This window comes from Rattus rattus, chromosome 2 (assembly GCF_011064425.1).
Source record: "Rattus rattus isolate New Zealand chromosome 2, Rrattus_CSIRO_v1, whole genome shotgun sequence".
NCBI classification, from domain to species: Eukaryota; Metazoa; Chordata; class Mammalia; order Rodentia; family Muridae; genus Rattus; species Rattus rattus.
Genome location: NC_046155.1, coordinates 186,114,573 through 186,139,934, shown reverse-complemented (window position 1 = coordinate 186,139,934; position 25,362 = coordinate 186,114,573). Strand labels below are relative to the sequence as shown.

The 25,362-nt window shown below is 36.2% G+C and overlaps 1 protein-coding gene across 1 annotated transcript; it reads right to left on the bottom strand.

Annotated features, from left to right (window-relative positions):
- Window positions 1–794: 794 nt before the first annotated feature.
- LOC116892790 (vomeronasal type-2 receptor 116-like) lies at window positions 795–25,091 on the bottom strand. The gene is made up of 6 exons (XM_032894663.1): window positions 24,037–25,091; window positions 15,044–15,335; window positions 13,893–14,693; window positions 12,296–12,523; window positions 3,833–3,956; window positions 795–1,714 (listed from the first exon to the last, which is right to left on the bottom strand). Exons 1-6 carry the CDS (start codon window positions 24,231–24,233, stop codon window positions 795–797), a joined length of 2,562 nt encoding a protein of 853 aa, XP_032750554.1. The 5' UTR covers window positions 24,234–25,091.
- Window positions 25,092–25,362: the final 271 nt, after the last annotated feature.

Sequence of the window (25,362 nt, the reverse complement as noted above, 5' to 3'; positions counted from 1 at the left end):
GCTGGCTACCTCAGATTACTCTGTGGTGTCAAGGTAGATTTTTGCACAGTCATCTAAATTTCACACATACAGAAGGTTACTTCAATAAGCCTTATTTTCCTTGTCAATTTAACAAGTGTGTCTTCTATGATATACTTAAGTTGAGGGTTCTTATGGAAAATGCCTAAAGAAAAACCCAGTCATCTTATTCATAATCCACCTTTTCTCTGTAGGTTCCTGTAATTGTAACACCACAGTAGAACATTGAAGAGTAAAATGCCAGTGAAAAGAGTTTGTAATACTCCTCTATATTTTTAAAAATTTATGTAATTTTATTTTGTGTGTGTTGTGTTATTATGTGCATAAAAATATTCAGGTAAATTTGGAGCCCAGAAGAGACCATCTGATCCTTTGTAGCTACTGTTACAGGAGGTTGTTAATAAAAGTTTGTGGGGTTGAGTATTGAATCAGTTGCTCCATAAGTACAGGACATCGTTTTAATTGCTGTGACATCAATTCATCTTCTGAAATATTCTATCACCATGTTTTTAAAAATATTCCTCTCTCCACTATGTTCATAGAAGAACTCTTCGAACTCCTAGAATGGATCAGGATTCTCTTAGCTCTTTCTGACAAAGAGGACAATTGTCAACCATTCTGGATGATTATAGGAGACAATGTAGACCTCAGTACACATGATATTGCTAAATAAAATCATAAAGGAAACAGGTATGTCATTCCAAAAATAAATAGGTATGGTAATGTAATCCAATATTTGGTGATTATGAACCAACTAGATATGTGCCGGTCAGAATTTATGAAATGTGAGTATGGGAAGGTGATTTCTCCCTGATCATTTTAAGAGAATTTTTTTCTGGTCTAAAGAGTATTATGTAACACTTGGGAATGAAAATGCATACCAGCATCCCTGAACTGGAAGCCAAAATGGAAATGATCTCAACAGCCACCATGATCTTGCCTTTTGTGCTATGGTAAACGGGGAGGAAAGTGACCCAGACACTGCAGACCACCAGCATGCTGAATGTTATTGACTTGGCTTCATTGAAGGCACCAGGCAGGTTTCTGGAAAGGAAAGCCAGAGTGAAGCTCACAAAGGTCAGGCAGGCCAGGTATCCCAGAACACTGTAAAAACAAGTGACTGAACCCTTGTTGCAAACAATGATAATGTGACCATGCTCAGATTGAGCATCAATGTCAACAGAAGGAGGAGAAACTCCTAAACAGACTGCACAGACAATAACTTGGATGAGAGTGCAGATGGGAATGATGTACGTAGATACTCCTGAAAGAAGAAAGTACTTCATCATTCTTTGAGGGGCTGTGACTTTGAATGCCAGAATAACAGTAATTGTTTTGGCTAACACTGTGGAAATAGCCACGGTGAATAGAACTCCAAATGTGATTTGCTGTAGGATGCATGTGACCGAGTCTGGATGGCCAATGAAGAGCAAGGGGCAAAGGAAACAAAAAATGAGGGAGAGGAGCAAGATATATGTGAGAGTGCTGTTATTGGCTTTAACAATGGGAGTACTGTGGTGCTTCACAAAGATGCCAAGAACCAGAGCTGTGAATGCAGAGAAGCCCAAGGCCATTAAAGAAAGTGCCATCCCCAGGTGGTCTTCATAACTGAGAAAGATAAGAGCTTTTGGAATGCAGTCATTCTGTCCTGTGTTGGCATATTTGTCCTCTGGGCACAGGACACACATCTCCAAGTCTAATGGAAAAATTAAGGCATTATTAGTGTAGCTTCAGCAATTTTATTGTCAGGATATTTCGTTTAAGAATCTAGAAGAAATATTTTAACATGTGAATCTGGTTGCTGAGAATACATTGAATGTCTTAGCTATATCAAATAACTGTTTCCATTTTTAATGCTTCTTGTTGTTATGGTAAATAAAAACCACAAATATTTTTGTCTATTTTACCATATTGCTGTGATCATTTATCATGGGTCTGTATATTTATAAGTGTGTTTACTCGTAAAAGTAATACATATTTTCATGAATATGAGAGTAGTTGGGTTTATATAGGTGAGTTATGATTCAGAGAATGAGGAGTTTCTATGAATATAATATCAATGTTTGTAACTGCAAAAATAAACAAAGATCGTTTGTAGATTTGACCTCTTTTGACTGTAGCAACACCACATTCCTAAGGCTTTTTCATAAAAAACAGTAACCCTATAACTAAAGGTAAAAAGCTCTGTATTTTCCACCATTGTGTGTGTATGAAGTCTGGTTGCCATAACACTGAATTATTGAATAATTGCAATAAGGGATGTGTTTCCCAGGTCTGAAGTCTTTTATATGAAGCAATTCTTTTACTGACATTTGTTATCATTAAATTAAATTTGTTTCAGGAAATAGGAATTCAACTTGGTTGTGAAGAGAATGTGTTGGTCTTAGAGAGGACTTAACTTTGATTCCCAACACAAATGCCATGTGTATCCAAACAGCCTTTCTGAACTACTTATGTGTACATTTTACTTCATACTTATCAGAAAATTCCAGAAACTAACAAGTAGGAGTTGGTTACCTCCCATTATATGTGTTCTGGAGAAAAACTAAGACCATTATACTTAGTGGGAGAGGATTTAACTGCTAAGTCATCTTACAGGCCATGAAAACCTTTAAATACTTTAATTGTATAGGATAACACATCAAAGAAGGGAATAAATGCATGACAGCCAATTATATTCAGTTCTTCCTGACTAGATTGTTATTTGACAAATATTGGCTGTGTAAGGACCAATACCATTTGAAAATTGTGGTAATTCCTTTCCGGACAAAACAAGTCCTTTTTTTTTCCTACATCTTTATTGACTTGGCTATTTCTTATTTACACTTTGATTGTTATTCCTTTTCCCAGTTTCTAGGCCAACATCCCCCTACCCCCTCTCCCTCCCCTTCTCTACAGGTGTTCCCCTCCCCATCCTCCCCCCATTAACACCCTTCCCCCAACAATCATGTTCACTGGGGATTCAGTCTTGGCAGGACCAAGGGCTTCCCCTTCCACTGGTGCTCTTTCTAGGCTATTCATTGCTGTCTATGCGGTTGGAGCCCAGGGTCAGTCCATATATAGTCTTTGGGTAGTGGCTTAGTCCCTGGAAGCTCTTGTTGGAACAATTCTAATGTATGCTATCATGCAAATATTTACTAGGTAGTATTTATACTAGCATTTAAAAGAGGACTCCTAATATTTACACATCATGTGCCAACAGTGATTCTCAATATTCTACATTTCAAATATCACCAAGCATTAGACAAACGTATATTTTTTTATTATGCAAAATCTCCTATCTCCTTCTTAACAGTTTTTGATAATATTGCAAATTATTATTTGCCCTTTTAAGGAGTCTTAAAGTGGAATTGTATTTGGTTCACTCTAGCCACATGCCTGATTCTGTCCTCCATGTGCTTCTGTACTTGATAGGTGTGCATAAACTTATGTAAGAGTACGTACATCAAGAAAATGTAAATAAATCTTTTAGAGATTCATGATCTACATATGTTTTTATAGAGGATTAATCACTAGGAATGATTTTTCCTAGAACCCAGTAACACTGAAGGTTTCTAAGCAAAACTGTTTGAGAATATTTTATCTACTAAAAATTTTCAATGAGTGAAACATATATGATAAGTTATATTTCAATAATGACATTTTAAATTATTGTATTCCTATAATTATTAACTTAGGAAAGTCATATACATATATATATATAATATATATATATATACTTTTTTAACGTTTCTTTTTAGACCAATTCACTATTCCAAGATGTGTGTAAGATGATAATCAAATTGAAGAACTTAGCCCTGCAGGAAATACACACTTGTCTCATTAGAAATTTCATTTTCTGGGCAGGGACTGCAATCAAAACAACAGGCTGACATTTCCTTCTTTCTGAATTTTCTAAATCCTGGACCACAATCAGCACTGCACACAGAGGTCGGCATCTAAAAAAACAGACATATCCTGCTATCAGAAGTTTTACTTACACCTTCAAAAATCATATTGTATTAGCATGTGATATTAAAACACTTAATTCATATACACCAACAAAGTTACCAGTTTCATTTACTGTATTGTCTGATGACAGACATCAATATATGAAAAAAATTAAGGAAATGTTGAATTGTTTCCCATCAACTTGGAATTCAGAAAGAAGAGTTGATAGTGTCCTATTTGCAAACAGTGCAGGGATTGCAAGGTGGTTATTTTACTTAATCCTTGTCTCCTTAACACACAGTATAGGATAAAGGCAAAGAGAACCTAATAAAGAAATTATCTCCATCAGACTCGCCTGTGATCATACCTGTGAAGCTTATTTTAAATTGGTAATTGATGTAGGAGTACTCAGGTTATTGGGAACAGTGTTCCATGTAGGCAGTGGTATCTTAGAAATCATGCAGAACAAACCAGTAAGCTGAGTTCCTTGAGTGACTATGTTTCAGTTGCATTATACAGATCCATGCCTTGTCTTTCCTTGAGTGTAACCCATGAGCCAATTCAACCTTTTCCTCCTCACTTTGCTAATACTTAATGTTAAATAACAGCAACATAGAAGCAAATTACAAGTAAAAAACATACAAAAATGGGAAAAAATAATTCAAATACCAGATAACCAAAATGACCTCAACTACATTATGACTGAAAACTAAAACAAACTAAATGGAAATAGAATAAGATCTACATAGGAAGAGGGCCATTGTTTTTACAATGAGGAGTTGCTCACTTTCTGTACAATGAACTGAGTGTTTACTGAAGTGAACAGGCTATGGGGAGCCTGAAAATAGCACGAAAATTGAGGTTGCTTAAAATTAATTGAGGCATTTCTTAAACTAAGGAAATCTTGGCATTACACTGAATCTTGTGATGGATGTCCATATGCTGCACTCGAATTTTGCTGATTTTTGCATGCTGAATTTGCATCTTTAGTTTCAGGTGAGTTTGATGTTTCCATCGCAGCGTCTATTATTCACAGACTCACATCATATTCTCCAGAAATATGATTAAGCACAACTTTTCCTTTTTGCTTTATTGTTGTTGTTATTTTTGATGTTGTTCAAACGGGTCTTACTGTGTAGTATTAGTAGATCTCAACCTCCTATAGATCAGGGCAGAGTGCTTTACTTCTCTTTCTATATTTATATTTTTATTATTTATTTTCACACTTAGTAAGGTTTTAAAGACTATTTTGATGATGAGTTGAGAAAGTACATTCCTTACCCATATCCTGCTCATTTTATTTAAAGCAGAGTATCCATTTCAACCCTGTTTTGGGTAGATTAAGTAGAAAAAGCAGACTAGCCATGAGTGGAGAGAAATTATTCTGACTTTTGATTCAGAGAATGTAGATTAAAGACATGTGTTACAAAAAAAACTTGACCTAATTTCTAGGTTAAATGGAATTTCTTTGATCCTCCTATCCATAAAATGCAATACCATCAATAAGTTTCCTGTGGAAAATTTTATTATGGCAATATATGTTCTCTTAGTTTGTCAGTTTTTGTTTGTTCTCCTTTTTAAATTCTGAATGGATCCTAGACTTTGTTAAGAGCCTTTTCTACATGCTTTTGGATAATATGATTAAGTTTATCTTGAGATGTTTTACACTTAAATGATACACATATGTTGAACCTTGGCATAAAGTAATTTTTGCACAGCTGAAGCTGCTAATGTTATGAAAGCTAATTGTGTTTCCAAAAATACTGTTTGCACTAGAGTATCTTCAAGTAGCTTCTGGGAATCTGCCCCCTGTTGGTTCTGCCATCTAAAGATGCCAACAGACAATAGCTGGGTATGACAGATAGAGACAGAATTCCTTGGTTCCCTGGACTTGGGCAGAGGAGAAGGAGGAAGAAAGAGGTCTGTCATGCTGAACAAGAGTGCAAAGAGAGGAGAGGCTATATCCAAATGAGTTAGAAAAGCAAGGAGAGTGCTCCATGTTCTGGGCCAAAAAATGTGACCAAGACAGCTCTCTAAGTAGAGTCAAGAACAACTGAAATGGAATATAGATTTAGTAAATAATCACTCAGGATTAACAGCATGGAGATTGGGCAGTTGCTCAGCTACTGTGCTGTTTAAAGCACATTAAAATAAAAAGACTATGTGTGTATTTCTTTCATTTGGTAACATAAACAATCGAGATGTTAGCAAACCAACTACATGGGATTAATTAATACACAAAAAACACACAGGGACTGATCTTTCATTTGTGATATTGCCATCTGTCAGAAGATGTTTAGTCAAGATTATTTCAGGCATGTCCACAAATGATAAATGATGTTGTACTCTAAGTATGATTCTTCGGTTCTACTTCATTTTGTTGCTTCCCCTGACCCTTTTTTCCAGAAGTTTATATATATATATATATATATATATATATAAATATTCATATATATATATATATATACATATGGATTTTTTTACCCACCTTGCCCATGGAGGCTACAAAAGAATGTCTAGTTTTATAACCAGTCTACCTACACTGGCCATATTTCATATTTATGTGAGTGGCATGTTCTGTTATGGCTAACCATGGTGATATCCAGCTTCATATTGCTAACAAGAGCCATATCTGGACCTGTTATCCTACAGCACCCAGAATCTTTTTTGATGTCTGTGGTATGTGTTCCTACCAAAGTGTGTGCAAATATATATGGTGGCTGCTGCCATAATGGTGGATGTCTAGGCCAGAGGTCCTGCTGTCAATGGGATATGTATTGATGTCCATGATCAGTGTTACCACCAAATGCAATGTGTGTGCCCTTAGACTGCGTTGATAACTGAAGTCAAGTTGAGGTCCATGAGTTCTGTTTTAGCAGGAGCCTTACTAATCTGAGAGAACCACAATGCCACGTGAGGTAACGGAGATGTCCAGATCTCTGCTGCTAGTGGTGGCTGTGTCGGGATCCATGGTCCTATTGCATTTAGAGAAAATGTTGATTTCCACAGCACATATTTTGACTGAGGAATTTATGGAATTTTTATGCTCTTGACTGCAGCCTAAAACCATGTTGATGTTCATGTTCTGTGCTCAGTTTGAGGGCCTTGTCTGGGTCTGTAGCTCTGTTGCAGCTAGGCCCCATGTGCTTTTCTCTGTAACTACCAGAAACCATGTAGAATCCCATTATCTTTGCTCCCTGCTTTTTTATTAATGCTAAGAGACTACTTTAGCAGTGATATGAATGATTGTAGATTCATAGATGTGAAGGAGGTACATGAAAGTTTTCTGTGACAACTCGTCTTATCATCCCAATCCCTATGCTTCCCCCACAATCCAAGAAAGAATATTAGTTTAAACAGGAAGCCATAAAAAGAACTCTTTAAATATATGGTAAAAAATATAAAGTTAGCTTTGCAAAATTGAGGGCTTCTTGAAGGAGTTTGGGATGGAACAGTTAAGTTCTACTTATGGGGCAGAATTTGACTGTGCTCCAGTGTCTTATTTAGGAATTTACTCCTGTGAGCAAACACCATAACCAAGACAAATCTTCTAAGGACAACATTTAATTTGGCCTGGCTTACAGGTTCAGAGGTTCAGTCCATTAATGTTAAGGCAGGAACATAGCAGCATCCAGGCAAAGCTGAGAAATCTACATCTTCATCTTAAAGCTGCTAGCAGAATACTGAGTTCTAGGCAGCTAGGATGAGGGTTTTAAAGCCCACACTCAGAGTGACACACATACCCAACAAGGTCACACCTTGAAATAGTGCCACTCCCTGGGTCAAGCATATACAAGCCATCTCATCCAGTGAGTACATGAATAAGAAAATTTGGACTTTTTAACTTTAATTTTTATTTTGGTGGGGTGCTGTCATAGAGAGACAAATATGAAACGACTGGGAATTGAATATGATCAAAGTGCATAAATGGAAATTTGAAGAGTAAATAAAAATATTATGTTAAAAATAAACCAAACATATTATCTGTGATTTTTAATTAGAGAAGGTGACCACGAAATTCAATTATTACTAAAACATATTTGTAAATTGTGTTTTAGTTGTTATTTCAATATTTGATGTTTTCCTACTAGTTTTTTTCTGGTAAGGGCCTAGAGGGTAGAATGATGTCATTTTACAGCAAGGCAGGTCAGTATAACATGAAACCATTCATTGGATGAGAAGAAAGGCTTGGGAGGGGGACTGGTATGGGGGGAGTCTATATATGAGACAGGAAGAGGAAAAGTGGGAGAAAATCAAGAAAAAAAACGTGAAGGAGCAGGATAATACAGATCCCAATGGACTAGGTTAATTTTATCCACAAACCCTCACTTATTCCTAAAAGTTATGCATAAATTATGATTTAGTTTTTATTTAACTATTTGATTTTTTTTAACATTTGTTTTTCTTTCACACGTTCAAGTGGTATTTACATGTTATTTTTGACCTCTTGTGTTCACCTTACATTTAAATATGGTGGAGTTCCTTCAATGTCTTTCATAGTGCTCCTTTATTAGTTATGATTTATTGCAATTGTGTTCATCTTGAAATTTCCTCTGTCTCTTTCCATAAAGAATTGTATTAGCACTTATGTATCTAAATGGTTTTTTCTCATCTTTATTAACTTGGGTATATCTTATTTACATTTCGATTGTTATTCCCCTTCCTTGTTTCCCGGCCAACATCCCCCAAACTCTCACCCTCCCTTTCTCTATGGGTTTCCCCTCCCCATCCTCCCCCCATTACAATCAAGTTCACTGGGGTTTCAGTCTTGGCAGGACCAAGGGCTTCCCCTTCCACTGGTGCTCTTACTAGGCTATTCATTGCTACCTATGAGGTTGGAGTCCAGGGTCAGTCCATGTATAGTCTTTAGGTAGTGGCTTAGTCCCTAGAAGCTCTGGTTGATTGGCAATGTTGTTCATATGGGGTCTCAAGCCCCTTCAAGCTCTTTCAGTCCTTTCTAAGATTCCTTCAACGGTGGTCCCATTCTCAGTTCAGTGGTTTAACGATGGCATTTGCCTATGTATTTGCTGTATTCTGGCTGTGTCTCTCAGGAGAGATGTACATCCGGTTCCTGTCAGCCTCCATTTCTTTGCTTCATCTGTCTTGTCTAGTTTGGTGACTGTATATGTATGGGCCACATGTGGGGCAGGTTGTGAATGGGTGTTCCTTCTGCCTGTGTTCTAAACTTTTCCTCCCTATTCCCTCCCAAGGGCATTCTTGTTATTAATTCTCCTTTAAGAATATCCATGGTGAGTTACAATGCACATAACTAAAGAAGCTAAGTAACAAGGATAGCACAAGATGGGAGACAGGTATCACCCTGAGACAGGGAGATAGAATAGACATCGTTGGTGAATGGGTTTGGAGACTAAATGGGAGTGCAGTGGGATGAGAACAGAAGGGGAAGACAAAGAAACAGATTGTTTGGAGAGAGCACTAAGATAGGGTGGTATCTCTGAGTCAAGCTAGATTTGTAGGGCAATGGAAACTCCCAAAAATCTATGAGGAATACCCTGCCTAAGTCTCTGAGTAAAGTGGGATGTGGAGCCTAGAATGGTCATCTCCAATAACTAGGCAAGATTTCCAGTGTTGGGATTGAGACAACACACAACCACAAAACTTTCAACCTACAATTTACCCTGCATAAGGTTGGGGGGAAGTAAAACTGTAGCAGATCAAGGGATAGTTAACCATTGACTGGAGCAGCTTGAGAACCTTGCCATGAGAGAAAGGCCACAACTGATGCTGGTATTAATATTTTCTTACATTTGCAGGCAAGAACCTAGCATAACCATCTTCAGAGAGAATTTACCCAACAGTTGATGGAAACAGATTCACAGAGCAGCACTCAAACATTAGGCTATGTTGAGGAACCCTAGATAAGAGGGAAAAGAAGGATTGTAGGAACCAGAGGGATTAAGGACACAAGAAAACCTACATAATCAACTTACCTGGTGTCCTAAGGGTTCACAGACTGAACCACTTACTGCAAATGATGCATGGGACTAACATAGGTCTTCTAAATATATAAAGCCTTTGTGAAATTTGGTCATTATATGTTAGCAGGTTCTGTGTCTGACTTTGTTGTCTGACTTTGGGAAGCTTTATTCCTAGTGGGTAGCCTCCTGTGTCCTCATAGGAGAACATGAAACTGTGCTTAGTTATTATACAACATGATATGCCAAACTTTTTGATATATGAGTGGTGGGGGCTCTCCTTTTCTGAAAGAGGAAGAAGTATTGGATGGAAAGGAGGGGAAAGATTGAAGGACTAGGAACAGAGTAGGGAGTGTAACTAGTGTCCCAATGTCAAGTTAATCAATGAATAAATGAATTAACTGCTTTCATTTTAAAATGAGTGATGCTGATGGAACCTGCTGTTATACAAAGAGGGCCTTTCTATGACACCAGGTTCTCTCCTGCAGCTTTCATATTCTTCCTTTTTTCCAAAACAAATTTTATGTCAAATACGCCAAGGAATTTTCATTTTGAAAGTTGATTATTTGCTATTTACATTTCTCTACTAGTCCATATAATTGATTCACTGTTTACACAAAGAGTATGTCCATCCTTATGTTAACCCCGAAGGTTTTTAAAAGTTATCTCTTAATCACACTTCCTTGGTCACAGTGATTTTCACTTTCCTTGTTGTTTAATATTTGTTTTGGTTTAAAGTTTCTAATTCTGGTGCCTTGTCTTCAACTTTTGCCATCCTGTCCTCAACTTGGATTATTCATTTTGTGAGTCTTGTCAATAAGATACTATTTTGGTTTATTTTGTTTTCCTGTTTTACATTTTAGTTTGAAATTCTTTCATTTTTTTATACCTCCAGAAGTTCTCTATCATATACACAATCAATGCCTTATTGTAAAAAGAGTTCATACTTTCATTGTATTCTCCCAGATGGTGTGACTGTCCTCTTTGATATTTTTAATGTTCTTATATTCAGTCTTTAATTTTTTGTTTAGTATAACATTGAATATACTCTCGCTTAACTGTATGACTGTAAGTTTGGGATCATATTTCCCTGACGTCTTCATGTTTTTATTTATGAGTCTCCATACTGGGCTTATGATATATATGTGAATAGAACTCTGGTTGCATTTTAAAAAATCTACAGACTTCTACTAGATGTGCTTGAAGTAGGCCCTGGTTAGAACACACATAAGATTGCAATTCTATCTTTAACATGGATATGTGGCTCTACAATTACATTTTTAGTTCTTACATACTTTTCAGTATGAATTACATTCTTATACTTATTGAGGACCAATAGCAACTATAAATTTCACACTGTCTGAGTAACCTGGGAATCACTTCATCTCAAACCTGAAGTCATTTACCCAATGTTTTTTTTGGGGGGGGGAGGTTGAATATGACACATTAAAACCAAGATATCAGATCTCATAGCTATAATAAACCTAATATGCATTCGAAATATTTCATTTTCAAAGTCCCTCAAGGCAAATTTTTATTACTACCAATTTCTCCTCATTTTGAGAAGGAAACTATGCATATCCTTGTTTTGTTGAATAATTTATGCAAGAATTAGTGGGGCCAAAATCTTCCTTATTCAACATTATCTCTTCCAAGGTATGAGTCAGTGCTGCAGACATAGCTCAGCTCTCAAGCACAATTGCTACCAGTAAAGAGGACCCAAATTGATTTCCAGTACCCACAGAGTAGCATGGAGCTTTTGCAAGTATCTTAGATTCAAATAACTCTTCACTCATCCATATATCCATACATGCAGTTGCTACATTGATAGACATTAAAAACACCCATACCCATATTTTTATAATTTCTATAGTTTTTTTAACTGAAAAAGAAGATGTAGTTCATAAAGTATTTAAAATTGTCATTAAAATGTTACTATTTGATTAGCTAGAGATGTTGGAAATTTAGGAAAAGTTGGTCAACAGACATAAAATTACACAATAAAAATCAATGACTTGATTATGTTGAATTTACTCTATCTTTACAATGAACAAGTATCTTTAAACATCTTTTGAAGAGGTTCATCATATGAGTGGAAATCACTCATAGTAGTAAGAATAGGACCAATAGAATATTGCTAACTTTACTGGAAATAACTTCAAATTGTTTTCTAAAACAGTTGACGTTAATGTGAAAAGGAAGAAACAAGTTCTGATCTGATAAAATACATTCCACACATGTTAGAAATCCTCAGTGAGTTGGTAAAACCTCATTTGAAAGAAAATGAAAATAAGAAACGTAGTTTAGCAGTCTCTCACATGACAGTCAACTTCATTTCACCACTTTCAAGGAAGGTTGGATGCACACACTTGACAGTGTAATTTAAATGAGTACAGTAAGGCCAAACCCACCTGTGTACTTCCTCTTGCCCACTCTATCATATCTCCAGATAAATGTAACTGTTGACCATTTATAAAATAGGGACTAAATAGTCCTATTTTCACTTTAAATTCAAGTCCCTGTGGAAAATTCCAAATGTAGAAAATGTCATATTCTTCCTGCAGTTTGTCTTCTTGATTCATATTTACTCTGTCCCCAACTGGATTAGTGAAGTGGATCTTTCTCAGAGGGGCACCCAGCTGAAAGACAGCCAGCATACTATTGAGTATATTTTCTTGCTTAAGGTTAGAAAATGCATTCTTATTCCATATTAAAGGCAATTTTATTGACCGTACACTGGTGAAAACCCTCAGTGAAAGCAAAGAGATAAAATTATAATGTTTCTGTTATTTTGTTCTCTAAAAGGAAATTACCACATGAGCACAAACATTCATGTGACACCAAACATATATTTGCCATATGAAAATATAGGCATATGAAAAGGGAGAGAATTGCATCTGTATAGAGAGACACATATAACTGGAGCACATAGTTATTTACAGAAACATACACATACATGCCCAAATACACATGAATATACAGATACACACTGAAATAGAATATTCATCAAAAGAGTCAAACAGATGCCAAAACACACAAAACAATTACCCAGGTGCACACACATAGAACTACATGGAAACACATGCTCAGAAAAATATACATAAGTAGACATACACATATACTGACACACACACAGAGTGACATTGTCACACAGACAAATTCATGCTCTCATACAAAGACACACAGGCAAAGCAAAAGAATTATAAATAAATAGTAGAACATTCACAAAACCACAAAAAAACATATAGACATGTGCAGAAACATGCATTGATAAATATTCACAGGAGTATACACATACAAAACCAGCAATACAGAAAGCAATTGAAAAACAGTCAACTTCATGTTAATTACCCTAAACCAACATATATAGACACATATAAAGAGCATAGATAGATAGATAGATAGATAGATAGATAGATAGATATCAATGTACACAGAATATAGAGAAATTATTGTACAGATATACACACAGATATACAGAAAAACAAAAACATACAAATATACAGTGAGAAATATACATCCACACAAATGAGCACACAGGAATGTAGTAAATTGAATCCTTGCATTCATTATTCTCTATGTAAGTACTCTCAGAGCACCAAGTGATATCCCTGACCTACAGTGGAAACAGCATATATTGGGATCTCTAGTTAAAATAATACCCTACAGTGATTACTACATACTTAACAATTAATGAACAAGGATTCATCATTCAGTGGGTTCTTTAGGAAGAACTGGATTTGTTTTTAATATTAGAACATGTGTGATGATAATCAGGTAATCTGTAACAAATCACAATGCTCGATTGACAAATTATGCTTTGTACTCCATTCTCTTTACATTAGAGGCATATACCAGCATCAAGATTTATATAATCAGTAGGAAAATTATTGATAAATCACTCTATGTTAAAAAATATTTCCTAGTACACTTAGAAAGTCTTGGGCATCAAAGAGACTCTTAAAAACATTGATAACAGGAAACGTTAAGTAAAGTAAGAAGCACTACCTTGGTACAGAGATAATTTTGTTCTTTTCCATTGTCAGTGGGCAGATTATGAAACTTTTGAAAAGTCATCTCATGAAGTACATGGGCAACTGCATACACAGCATTGTATATGTCATAACTTCCTTCAGTAAAGGTCATTTCAAAAGTATGTACCATTAGCCATTCCAGTGAGTGATTAGATGAAAAGTTCTTCAGTGTCTTCCATTTAGATGCTGAGACTTCACAGTTAAAGTACATCCATTCCTGCTTTGCCAGATTTTCATCTGAGTATGTGACAGGGTTCAATGCCTGCACAAAATGTTTAAAACCAGAAATCTCACCATGGTGGTGTCCAAAAGCAAATAAACCATATAAATTGTCTTTCATGCTAGGAGCGACATCCCACTGTGTGGTGGTGATCCATAATCTCTGAAAACCTAGAGATTCCCACATTCTAAAGCTCACAGCTAAAGTACCGCCTGTGTCGCCATAAATGATAACAACATTTGTAGATGACGTCATGATTTGGTTGTAATACACTTCAGCTCTTGACATGTATAAATGCATATTGACTGGGATCATGCTCACAAAAGCAAGGCAGACTGCATTTTTTTCCATCTCTTTTTTCAAATAAGAGAGAAATTGGGTCCCTTGATCATTATCTGAGATGGCCAACCCTATCCAGCTCCAACTGAAATGAATTATGAAGGAGACCAGGGCAAGGGCTAGAGATGTATCATCAGAGGCCATCTGATATAGATAGGGAAAATTTTCATGATCACTCAGAACAGGATGAAAGTCTCCGTAAGTAAGATGAAGGAACTAGAACACAGAAAGCAGCATGAGGTACAATGTATACCTGAGTTTTTATAAACACCGTTTTCTGGAGATTTCTAGAAATCTCAGATAGCTATTATTTCTTCCCTCATCTCTGTATCGCACAAGGACATTTGAAAGCTCCATCACAACTCTGAATAGAACCCTTGAACTACATAGATTGGCTATTGGCTCAGGCCTTGTAAGATTATGGGGGCTCCAAGTGATACCTGATTTCATGAATTACCAACCAACACCTAATACAAAAGTACACGCATGCACACACACACACACACACACACACACACACACACACACACACACACACACGCATACACACACACACTCTCTCTTACCTGCTGAGATATGAAGTTGTTTAGGATTGTATAAAGTAACAGAGTTGTTGCCCAGTTTACTCCTGTAAGTGCCACTCCACACAGACTGTCATCTTTACAGGTATAATTAGGGATAGCTCCATAATCATCTAAATTCACTTGAACGAAAGTTGGGGATTCGAATTCCCAATCACAATTTTTTTCTTGAAATGAAAATACTAGAGACATATTTGGCAAAAGATCAGGGTTCCTGTTGACTTCAATCATGGAAAAAGCCAAGACAAGAGAATACTTGTGGATTTCAGTGTTTTTTCTGTAAAATGTTACAGTGTTTTTAAAGACAACAATTTACAAATATCATATTCAGGACATATTCTGGACATAAAAGGACAATTCTGTACTGGATTATATTCCCTCACACCCTTGAAGGGTGAAATGACCTGTGTAATGAGGTTGAGATGATAAAAGAAGCCGGGAGCTCATAAAACCTTGACAAGTTCTTGAGAGATCGTGTCCAGTAAATGAGATGTACTATTATCATGTTCTCACTGAGAGCGTTTACCTTCTCATGTTTTGGTTGTTTGCTGAGAATGTAAACAAATCGCCAAATGCTTTGATCAAACGTAAAAATGTTCACATATTCATTTGAAATTAGTGAGAAATATGTGAAATACATTGAATGTGTTTGTGCCATTGAATTTATGGTATGTTTGTACAAAAGTGACTGTATTGGCTAAGGCAGAAAAGTCTTCTGTGACAATTCTTGGCTCATGTCATTATAATTCATTTTCATTAGGGGGCAATATATTTATCACATTCCCACATAATCACCCTAACCTTAAATGTTCTTTCTAAAATTCAATTCCAATGGAATAATTCTCCTGTGTGTTTATGTTTAGAAAAAGAATAATGTGTCATATCCCTTCATAATTAAAATCTGACTGATAAATATCAAATATATTACTTAATTATTAATTTTTAATAAGAGTAAAATCTGCATTCCAACCAGAAATTGTACATCTGTCATGTCTTTTTTATTAAAAACAATCCCTTTTAGAATATTCTTTATGAATACACAAGAAAGGTGTATTTAAAAATTTGATTAACAAATGACAGAAATTTGAGACTAGTACTTGTACAAATCAAACAAAATCCTGCACATTTAAACTTAAGAAACATAAAGTACCGAATGATCACAGTGGCTTTGTGGTCTAAAGTACTGTGTCTGAAAAATATTATCAGAAGCCCACAGAAACAAAATGTCCCCAGTGCCCACACTGGTAAAATATGCAACTATATTTTGTAAGTTTACTGAAAAAGAGACATAAAGCGCTAAATATTGAAAGTGTCAGGTTAAATAACAGAGAGGTAAAGAGGGAAGACATATGCACCTTAAATAATGGCAAAGATGAGCTAGTAGGTAACTCCTCTATCGTTATTCTCTAATATTGCCAACTATCAAATGCCACAGTTTTTACCTAGGATAGTAACAAGGGAAGTATCTAACCACCACTATTAGTAATAATATCACTTTTCAAAGAATGCAAACATATTTTTATAGTCACTGCATTCCTTCTTTATTCTAAAGAGAGAGGAAAAAACTGGACTTTGTAAGACCTAAATGCCAGTGAATTTATATAGATCAAAATATGAAGTTCACAGAGGATAGCTCTCTTACATCAATTCTTGATGCAGCTCCAGTACATAAATGGGGATCACATGGAGCAAATTTAAGAAAGTAACTGAGTATCTATATGAAAGTTCTGCACAGCTAGAGTTGTCTCCAATATTGTTGACCCCAGCAAAAGCACTAGAAGTTGCCCACTCATGGAAGGATCATCAGCTGACTCTGTTCATTTGCATGAGCACACACAGAATAAAGTCATAAAAATTATATCTTCCAATGATATATCATTGTGCTACTGTGCTATGGAAACTGTCTAGGAGAGGGATATACGTGATTGATAATGCCTGGAAGTTATTTTATTAGTCAGGTCCATCCCAGTAAGTGGGAGTCAGGCTGAAACAAAAGTCTCTGTCAATTTAATGTGGTAATATAGCATTGTCTCTAATATAATTTGGAGTTCTTTCTTGTTTTGCAGATTAAGAACACAGTATAAAAGACCTTTAGAATTGCTTTACTCCACAACTCAAGAGACTCAGGAAATATTCATGATCACGTCTACATGGGAAATATAAAAGCACTTACTGTGTATTGAAAAAATGACTGAAATCCTCTTTCTCCACAGGCTTTTGTACTGCTTGAATCAAGAAGAAACAGCTAATTCTCTCGTTTCCATTCTTATTTTTATTCTGTTTTATTCTCCAAGAGCAGGTGGGATAAATAAAACCAGTCACCTGCAGTGGAATGTTCAGCAGCAAGAAAGACAAAATTAAAATGACCATATTTTTCCTTCTCTGAGGCTGTGTAGTATGGTTGTGCAGTGCCACACAGATCAGCAAATCAAACAGATACCCATATATCCCCATGTACTATTATCACTGTGGCCAAGGGAGATGCTACATCTGCATTCCTGTTTCCTTTTTTACAGCTGTTTCCTCAACCCTGGAGCAATCTTTGATACTACCTCCTGGGAATGTTTGTCTGATGTCCACTGTTCATGGGAAAAACTTTGTTGATATATATAGAGAGAGAGAGATGAGGGAGTTGTAGCTACATGAATGACATCACACATGTTTGTGGAAATGAAGCTCCCTGGAAAGATTCCACTTTGTGAAATTTGGTCTCAGGATTGCCTCAAAATCTGTTTATGTAAATACTTGTAATTTTTGTTAGCTGACCCAACTTCAGGAAGAACTCATAGAGTCTTAAGTCATGGTTACACACTGACCATTGTCTCACAAATCCCATGTCATGGAAAAGTAGCCTCATGTTTACATCATTTGATATGCATTAACAATATAGTATGGGCAACGTACAGCAGTGACACAAACAGAATATCTAAACAAAAAATGTGCTTACATTATCTTGAGAATTAAAAAACACGGCAAATCCAGAAATGTCCTGAATAATTGTAAATGTTGCTTTTAAAATATTTAAGAAAATACAGAGAGTATGTTAAACCTTTATGCCTCATTTCAAATACTACCTAAGACTTAGCACTCTTGTTTCCCATTACATTTAATGACAATCTAAGCTGAATATTTGAGTTCTAAACCATGATTTCAAAATTTGACCCTCAGTACTCACAGATCAAATCTCATTTTGACCAGTCACTTCTAGTTTATCATTTTTTCTATATTGACTTTGCCAATTTTACATTCCAAAAGTCACTATGCAGAATTCTTATAATTAGTATTTTAGAAGCAAATGGTATATGGGAAGTGAACTTTTGTTTAATGAGTAAACTCGTCTTATGCAACTTTCATAGCCATGTGGGAGAGTTTACTTCTAATTGTGGTCAGATGCGTATTCGTGGATATGGACTGCAGAGAAAGCATGACAAATGTGGGCAATTCTGTCTTGTGTGTTGTGATATGTAGTATTTAGCATTTATGATGAGGCAAACAGAATTTGTTTTCTCTTCTAGATTTTGTTGTACATTTAAATAACACATTTTATGTGTGCATGAACCTGCACCTGTGTCCTTCGTAGCAAATGTATGGACAGAGAAAAGTGTGATGATGGAGAGTTTATCATAGGAAAGAAAAGCACACTCATCTTTGATGAGTACAAATAAAATTGCCATGTTCCAGATTCAACATTATATTCAGTTTCATTTGTGTGAAGTGGTTATATTATTTTATATTAATACATGTTATTATAGCACATTCACATGTATGTTTAATGTACTTTGCCAGTTTTTCCCCATTTGAAACCCACATCTCTTGCTCATCTTAGTACTCATTCCATTCCTCAGTTCAAACAGCCTTCCTCTTAATTTATGACCTTTGTGTTAAGTTTATGAGACAAGTGTCATTTTTTCTTGTGTATTTTTTCCAAACTGGCTTCACATAGCACCCCATCCCTAAATGTGTTACCCACTTGCTTCATGTAAAAATGTGTGCATATACACACCCATATATACATATATACAGTTATTGACCATTTTATATGGAATCTTCCTTGCCTTTCTGGGATAAAGCCTATGTGACATTGATAGTTGATATTTTTATTTGTTCTTGGATTCACTTTGCAAATATTTTATTGAGTATATTTGTACCAAGGCTGATAAGAGTAATCAATCTATATAAATCTTCATCTTGGTTAGTTTTTTATATAGCGTGAATTTCATGTTGACTGTAATTTGGATACATTCTCTGTGACCTCTGGTAGTATGGCTAAATGTTTATCCGTTTATCAATGGCACATGATAAAATATACTTTCTGCTTTAATTCTATCTCTACTAATATCATAAGAAATTGCCAACTACATAGCTCTCTGAGGATGCTTAGTCCCCAAGGGCAAAGGCCATCCTCTTGGATCAGAAACTGGGAAAACAGGGGAGTCAGAAAGCATGGATGAATGTAAATTTCAGGAGCACTGAAATTGCAAAAATGGTAAAGTGAACCCTGTTTGCAAAAAACAGATAGTGCAATTGTTCTACCAGATTATTTCATGCATTATTTTATGACATAAAAATCCCAGTCAATATTTTATCTTCTGTCCTCCGACTATAGTAAACCATTTTCCCATTTTATCACTATTGGTTAATTTTTATACAACCTCTTAGGATGTGTTTTATGTAGTATATACTTACTTTCTATCTGAGATTCAATTAATTAGTATTACTTGAAGACTCGCAGACTTCTCATTGCAGTTTTGACATCACAAAGGACTTCATAGCAGTCCTGTTAGAACCAGTTGACAAAGTATGAGGCCAAGCAGAGTGAGTAATGAGGAAAAGCTGAGAGAAGCCAGATCAATTCATTCAGATTGGTGAGGCATGTGAGGCAATACCGCTGAGTTAAATCAGCCAGCCAGAGATCTAAATAACTAGGAAGGTGTGGGTTCATTCTGCAGTAAGTCTCTAATACTTTCAGTAATGCTGACAATATTCTAGGCCTACAGGAGATTGTAGGAAGTCTAAAAGCTTCAAGGATAAGACCTAAGTTAGCAGACAGAGGAAAAAAACCTCCAAGACAACAATTACATCAGGAAGACAAAAGTGTCTTTTACAACACTTCTCTTAGCCATAATGAAATATTTTTGGTCCCAATTTCCTGAAGCATTGTTCAGATGACAAGAGTGGCACATCTGGTTCAGTTTTTCCCCCATGCATTCTTTCTCATATTGTAGTTATTACTCTACCATTCTTTATACTATTTTACCTATGACATTCCTTTTTCTTGGACCAGCAGGCCAATTCTCTGTGACAGTCCTGTGTTAGAAGCCTCTCCTTAGGCTCAGAGTAAAGAAGTTAGAAAATTTAGGACAAAAGGATCTTACTATATCTTTTGCCAAGCAAGGTTATTAAGAAGTATAATATGTTATAAACATTTTCTGGAAGTGAAAATGGGATAAGTCAGGAAATTGAGATGAATAATTGGGTGCACATGATATCACAATACTGTCAGAGAAAAGCATAGAGCAGTTTTGGTAGAGTTATTCCCAGTCCATTATGGTGCAGAGTATTTGGTGTTCCAAGTTAGAAGTCACATTCCCAAATATCTCACTTTAGACCATTCTTGAAACGGCCAAGTATATTCTTGTCATTAAAACTGGTTCCCTTCATATATCATGGTCTCAGGAAACCTCCATATTGGTCTAGCCATAACAAAGATTAAGCTGCCTTAATCTTTGGAGTACAGGATGCTATAGATGTTCCATTTATCATAGGGTAATATGGTAGCTTTTAATGTATCAGTTAGCCAATTGTTATTTTCTTATGACTGCAGATTCAGCAAGAAAATTGAGTGATGGTACCTGAGGACAACACTTTTCTCTGAATGCAAGCAATTCTTTTCAAGTAAGTTGGTCATCAGGACTTTGTAGATAAATTACAATAGTCTGTTCCCTTATGGTGCTCATGACCTACTCACTTAGTTAGAGGTTCATTGCTGAAACATTATGACTGAGGTACCTTTTATACAGGCAAACATTTAATTGTGGCTGACTTAAAGTTCCAGAGAGGTTCAGAGCATTATCATCATGGTGGGAAGCATGGCAAAGTGCAGACAGACTTGATGCTGAAGGAGCAAAGAGTTCTACACCTTGATCTGAAGTCAAGCAGGAGGTCTGTCTTTCACCCTGGGTGGACCTGGATCACTAGAAGACCTTAACACCCCTGACACGGTGAAACACTTCCTCCAACAAAGCTACACATGCCGATAGTGACATTCCTCATGGTTCAAACCTATTCAAACCACCACAATAACCATCCTACATGTTACTTGTTTGTTTTCAGAATGTTTCAAAAATTCTCTCCAAAAAAAAGAAGCTTTAAATTCAGCTAGAAAATATTTTTGTGCACTTGTTACTTGTCTGTACTTTTCATTATGCTCCATGACTAGAGTAACTTAAAAAATAAGTAGATTGCATTGGTCACTGGTTCCAAATGGTTAAGATGCCATCATGGGAGACAGCACTGACAGATGAGAGTTAACATTCTCAACCATGATCACTTAGTAGAAACTCAGAACTAAGCTGTCTTGAGGCCGTTTTTTCGGGTTCTGCACCAGTGACATACTTTGTCCAGTGATTCTCCAGCAACTAATCTGCACAACCACTTTGACCACCTGGAGACTTAGATTTTAAACACATGAGCCAATAGGGAGCAATGCTATTTCAATCAGGAACCAGCCTCCTAATATTCATGCTACCAGTGCTGTTCTCTTCTTTGCATTAAACAAAGGCAATGAGATTTTTGCAGGCAAACAAAGAAAATAGAATTACAAAGCTGTCTGAGAGAGACATCAGGCACATTGGAATGTGATGCTGAATATCTCAGAACTCTAAGCACATTATTACAATACTGTAGACTATTGTGCCAGAGGCAGGGAAGTATGTTAGAGTGAACAAACACATACACTTACATAAATGTTTGATGGATATCAGTGCAAGAAGATAGACAAATTCAATTGCTCAGAACAATCAAAAATAAATTTTGATTCTTTTATCCCAATGATCATATGATAAATTGCATTAAGTGCTACTGTATGAGAGTTGATGTACCTAAATCAGAAGACAGTTGAAACTTCAGTTTCTAGACTGCCTCTTAACAATATTGAGAATGCAAGCAGTTGCACATGCTGATGATGCCAATTTTAGGTATTTTATGAACTGAAGTCCCTCTGCTTGATGATCTTTATATCATTAGCTAACTCCTCATAGATTTCAAATGACTTGGGAACTTTGTAAAATGGTTTACAATGAAAAGTCATATCATCTACTCCTCACACAACATTATTAACAGCCTATAACTATTTATAAACACAGTTCCTGTCTGTGATCACAGCAAGGTCATTGTGGTGGGGGTAATGTGGATCAGTCTCAGGGCTGCTTGAAAACTGGAACTGTTTGGAAGGAAAACTGAGAATAAGATGAACAGGTATCAGTGGGGCCTAGACAATCTCCTTATTAGAAGAGTGATGAAATAAAACAGCAGAAACTATATCTAGTTGGAATTTCAGCAGCATTAGTAGAAGTGTTGTGTCTATTCACAAGCTGTGAGAGACCAACCAGGAGCCAACTCTAATTTAATGCCATTAAGGTATTTATGATGATCTTGAATTTTGGCTTACTCACTGCTGAACCTGACATAAAAGAACAGTTTGATGAAGAAACCCTGAAGCCTCTTTGGGACAGGGTTTTATAGGAAATGGGAGGAAGTGAAGGTGTGTCCGTTCTAGCAAGCATCTCATAGAATGACTCTTGTAAGCCCACCGGTGGGTGCTTTCAATCAAGACCATGACAAATAGAGTCTGAAAGTTCATCTGAAACAATCAGACTAATCTTTGACTATTGCTAGGAAGTAGGTAGGGAATAACCCTGGGATGTGGGCTAAGGAAAATTCGTGGGATCCTTTCTGGTACTTGGGTGGCACTTGAGTTCAACCACAGGTCAAGTTCTCAGGATTTTTTTCTTTTAAGATGTAATCCCTTCCCAAGGAAGTGGTAGGTTTGGCCTCTCATTCCCCCTTTATCTGTTAAGTAGAAGGCCCAATCATCCTGAAGCTCATAACCCTTTGTTATGGAGGGACTGGTAGTGACTTTTTATGATCACTAGTCTTAAGTCCTTTCACATCAGTATCTTTTTTCTCCCATTTTCATTTTTTATTGGATATTTCTTTATTTATAATTGCCAACTATCTTATGCCACTGTTATTACCCAGAATAGTAACAAGGAAAGTAACTATTCACTACTAATACGAATAATATCACTTTTTGAAGAATGTAAACATATTCTTTCTACTCAGTAAATTCCTTCTTTATTCTAAAGAGAGAGGGAAGAACTGGACTTTGTAAGACCTAAATGCCAGTGAATTTGTATAGATCAAAATATGAAGTTCACAGAGGACAGCTCTCTTACATCAATTCGTGATGTAGCTTCAGTACATAAATGGGGACCACATGGAGCAAATTTAAGAAAGTAACTGAGTAACTATATGAAAGCTCTGCACAGCTAGTTGTGTCTCCAACATTGGTGGCCCCAGCATAAGCACTAGAAGTTGCCCACTGGTGGAAGGATCATCAGTAACTCTGCTCATTTTCATAAACACCCACAGAACAAAGTCAAAAAATTATATCTTTCAATGACATATCATTATGCTAGTGCTATATAAGTTGTCTAGGAGAAGCATATATGTGATTGATAATGGCTGGCAGTTGTTTTATTACTCACCTTCCATCCTGGTAAGTGAGAGACTGGCTGAAAAAATACTCTCTGTCATTTAAAGTGGCAATAAGTCTCTAATAGAATTTGGAGTTCTTTCTTGTTTTGAAGATTAATAACATAGTATAAAAGACCCTTGGAATTGCTTTGCTCCTCAACCTCAGTAGGCTCAGGAAATATTCATAAGCATATGTACATGGAAAATATAAAGGCACTTACTGTATATTCAAAATAGGACTGAAATACTCTTTCTCCACAGGCCATTGTACTGGTCCATTAAAGAAGGTACAGCCTGTTCCCAGATTTCCATCCTTGTCTTTATTCTGCTTTATTCTCCAAAAGCACCTGGGATAAATAAAACCAGCCACACAAAGTGGAATGTTCCCAAGCAAGAAGAATAAAATCAAAGTGAACATATTTTTCCTTCTCTGAGCTTGGGCAGAATAGTTTGTGAAGTGCCACACAGATCAGTGAGTTCTAAAACCCTCAGATAATAAGTAGGCAGCCACATTTGTTAGCTTAGAATACAAGTCTCCTGGGCTACAAACTCACAGCAAAATACAATCAGCACCCTGGGATTCCAATTTCTTTTGTTGCATTCCTAACACACAATACTAAAAATGAGTCAAAAGTCTGGTCCCTTTCCAAACGGTGTCTCAAAACATACTACTAAGATGAAAATGTGGATAAAATTGAATGGGAGAGTGAATGATGAGAGGCTGCTGTGCAAACTCTCTGGGGAGATCCAGGGACAAAGGTCACTATAGAAACAACAAACAGTAGAACAGGGCAGTTGGAAAGCATGGATGAAGTTAAACTCCAAGAGATTTATCATGATCACAATAGCAAAGAAAATAGATAATGCAAATACTTTGCATGAATTGTTTTCTGTAAGTAGTTTAACAACCATAATATAAATGAAAACATCAGCATAAGCCCCAGGTCTTGTAAGTGAAAATATAGTGATAGCAGAACAGAATGATGATAGCCAGGAAAAATAAAATACTGTCGCGTCTTATAGTACTTAAAATTCCATGCACAGTAGATTTATGGATAAGAAAAGGATGGTAAGGAAAACAGACTAAGTAATGCATGAATTATCTAGGGAAAGGGCACATATGCATACACTTCACTTTGTAACTCTGGTCTGTAACCTACAAGCGGATATTTCAATCAGGAATGAATTGACTGTATAGATCTCTTTGGGCAGTCACATTTTTTCTATGTTAATCCCACTGATCCATGAGCATGGGAGATCTTTCCACATTCTAGTATCTGCCTCAATTTCTTTCTTCAAAGATTTTTTTTATTATACAAGGCTTTCACTTGCTTGCAATGTGTTGTGGAAATTATTTAATCCCAACTGTTGTTTCTACCCGGCTTTGGATTATTGACTTCCAAGGTGAAAGACACACACACAATCTTCAGCACTAGAACTGAGAAGATATCTATTCCCCATGCTATTATTATGTCTATTTCCTAGCTATCAATCCTGTTATATTTTGCTGTGTTCTTTCTGGGTTGCTTTTAACTCCAATTGGCCAT

Bases quoted from the DNA above. Each gene is read 5' to 3' on its own strand.
- LOC116892790 (XM_032894663.1), bottom strand. From the start codon at position 24,233: ATGTTCACTTTGATTTTATTCTTCTTGCTTGGGAACATTCCACTTTGT. The intron at 14,694-15,043 runs GTAAGAGAGAGT...TCTGTGTTCTAG, and splicing joins ACAACTTCATATCTCAGCAG to TTCCTTCATCTTACTTACGG. The intron at 12,524-13,892 runs GTAGTGCTTCTT...GCTGTCTTTCAG, and splicing joins AAAATTATCTCTGTACCAAG to CTGGGTGCCCCTCTGAGAAA.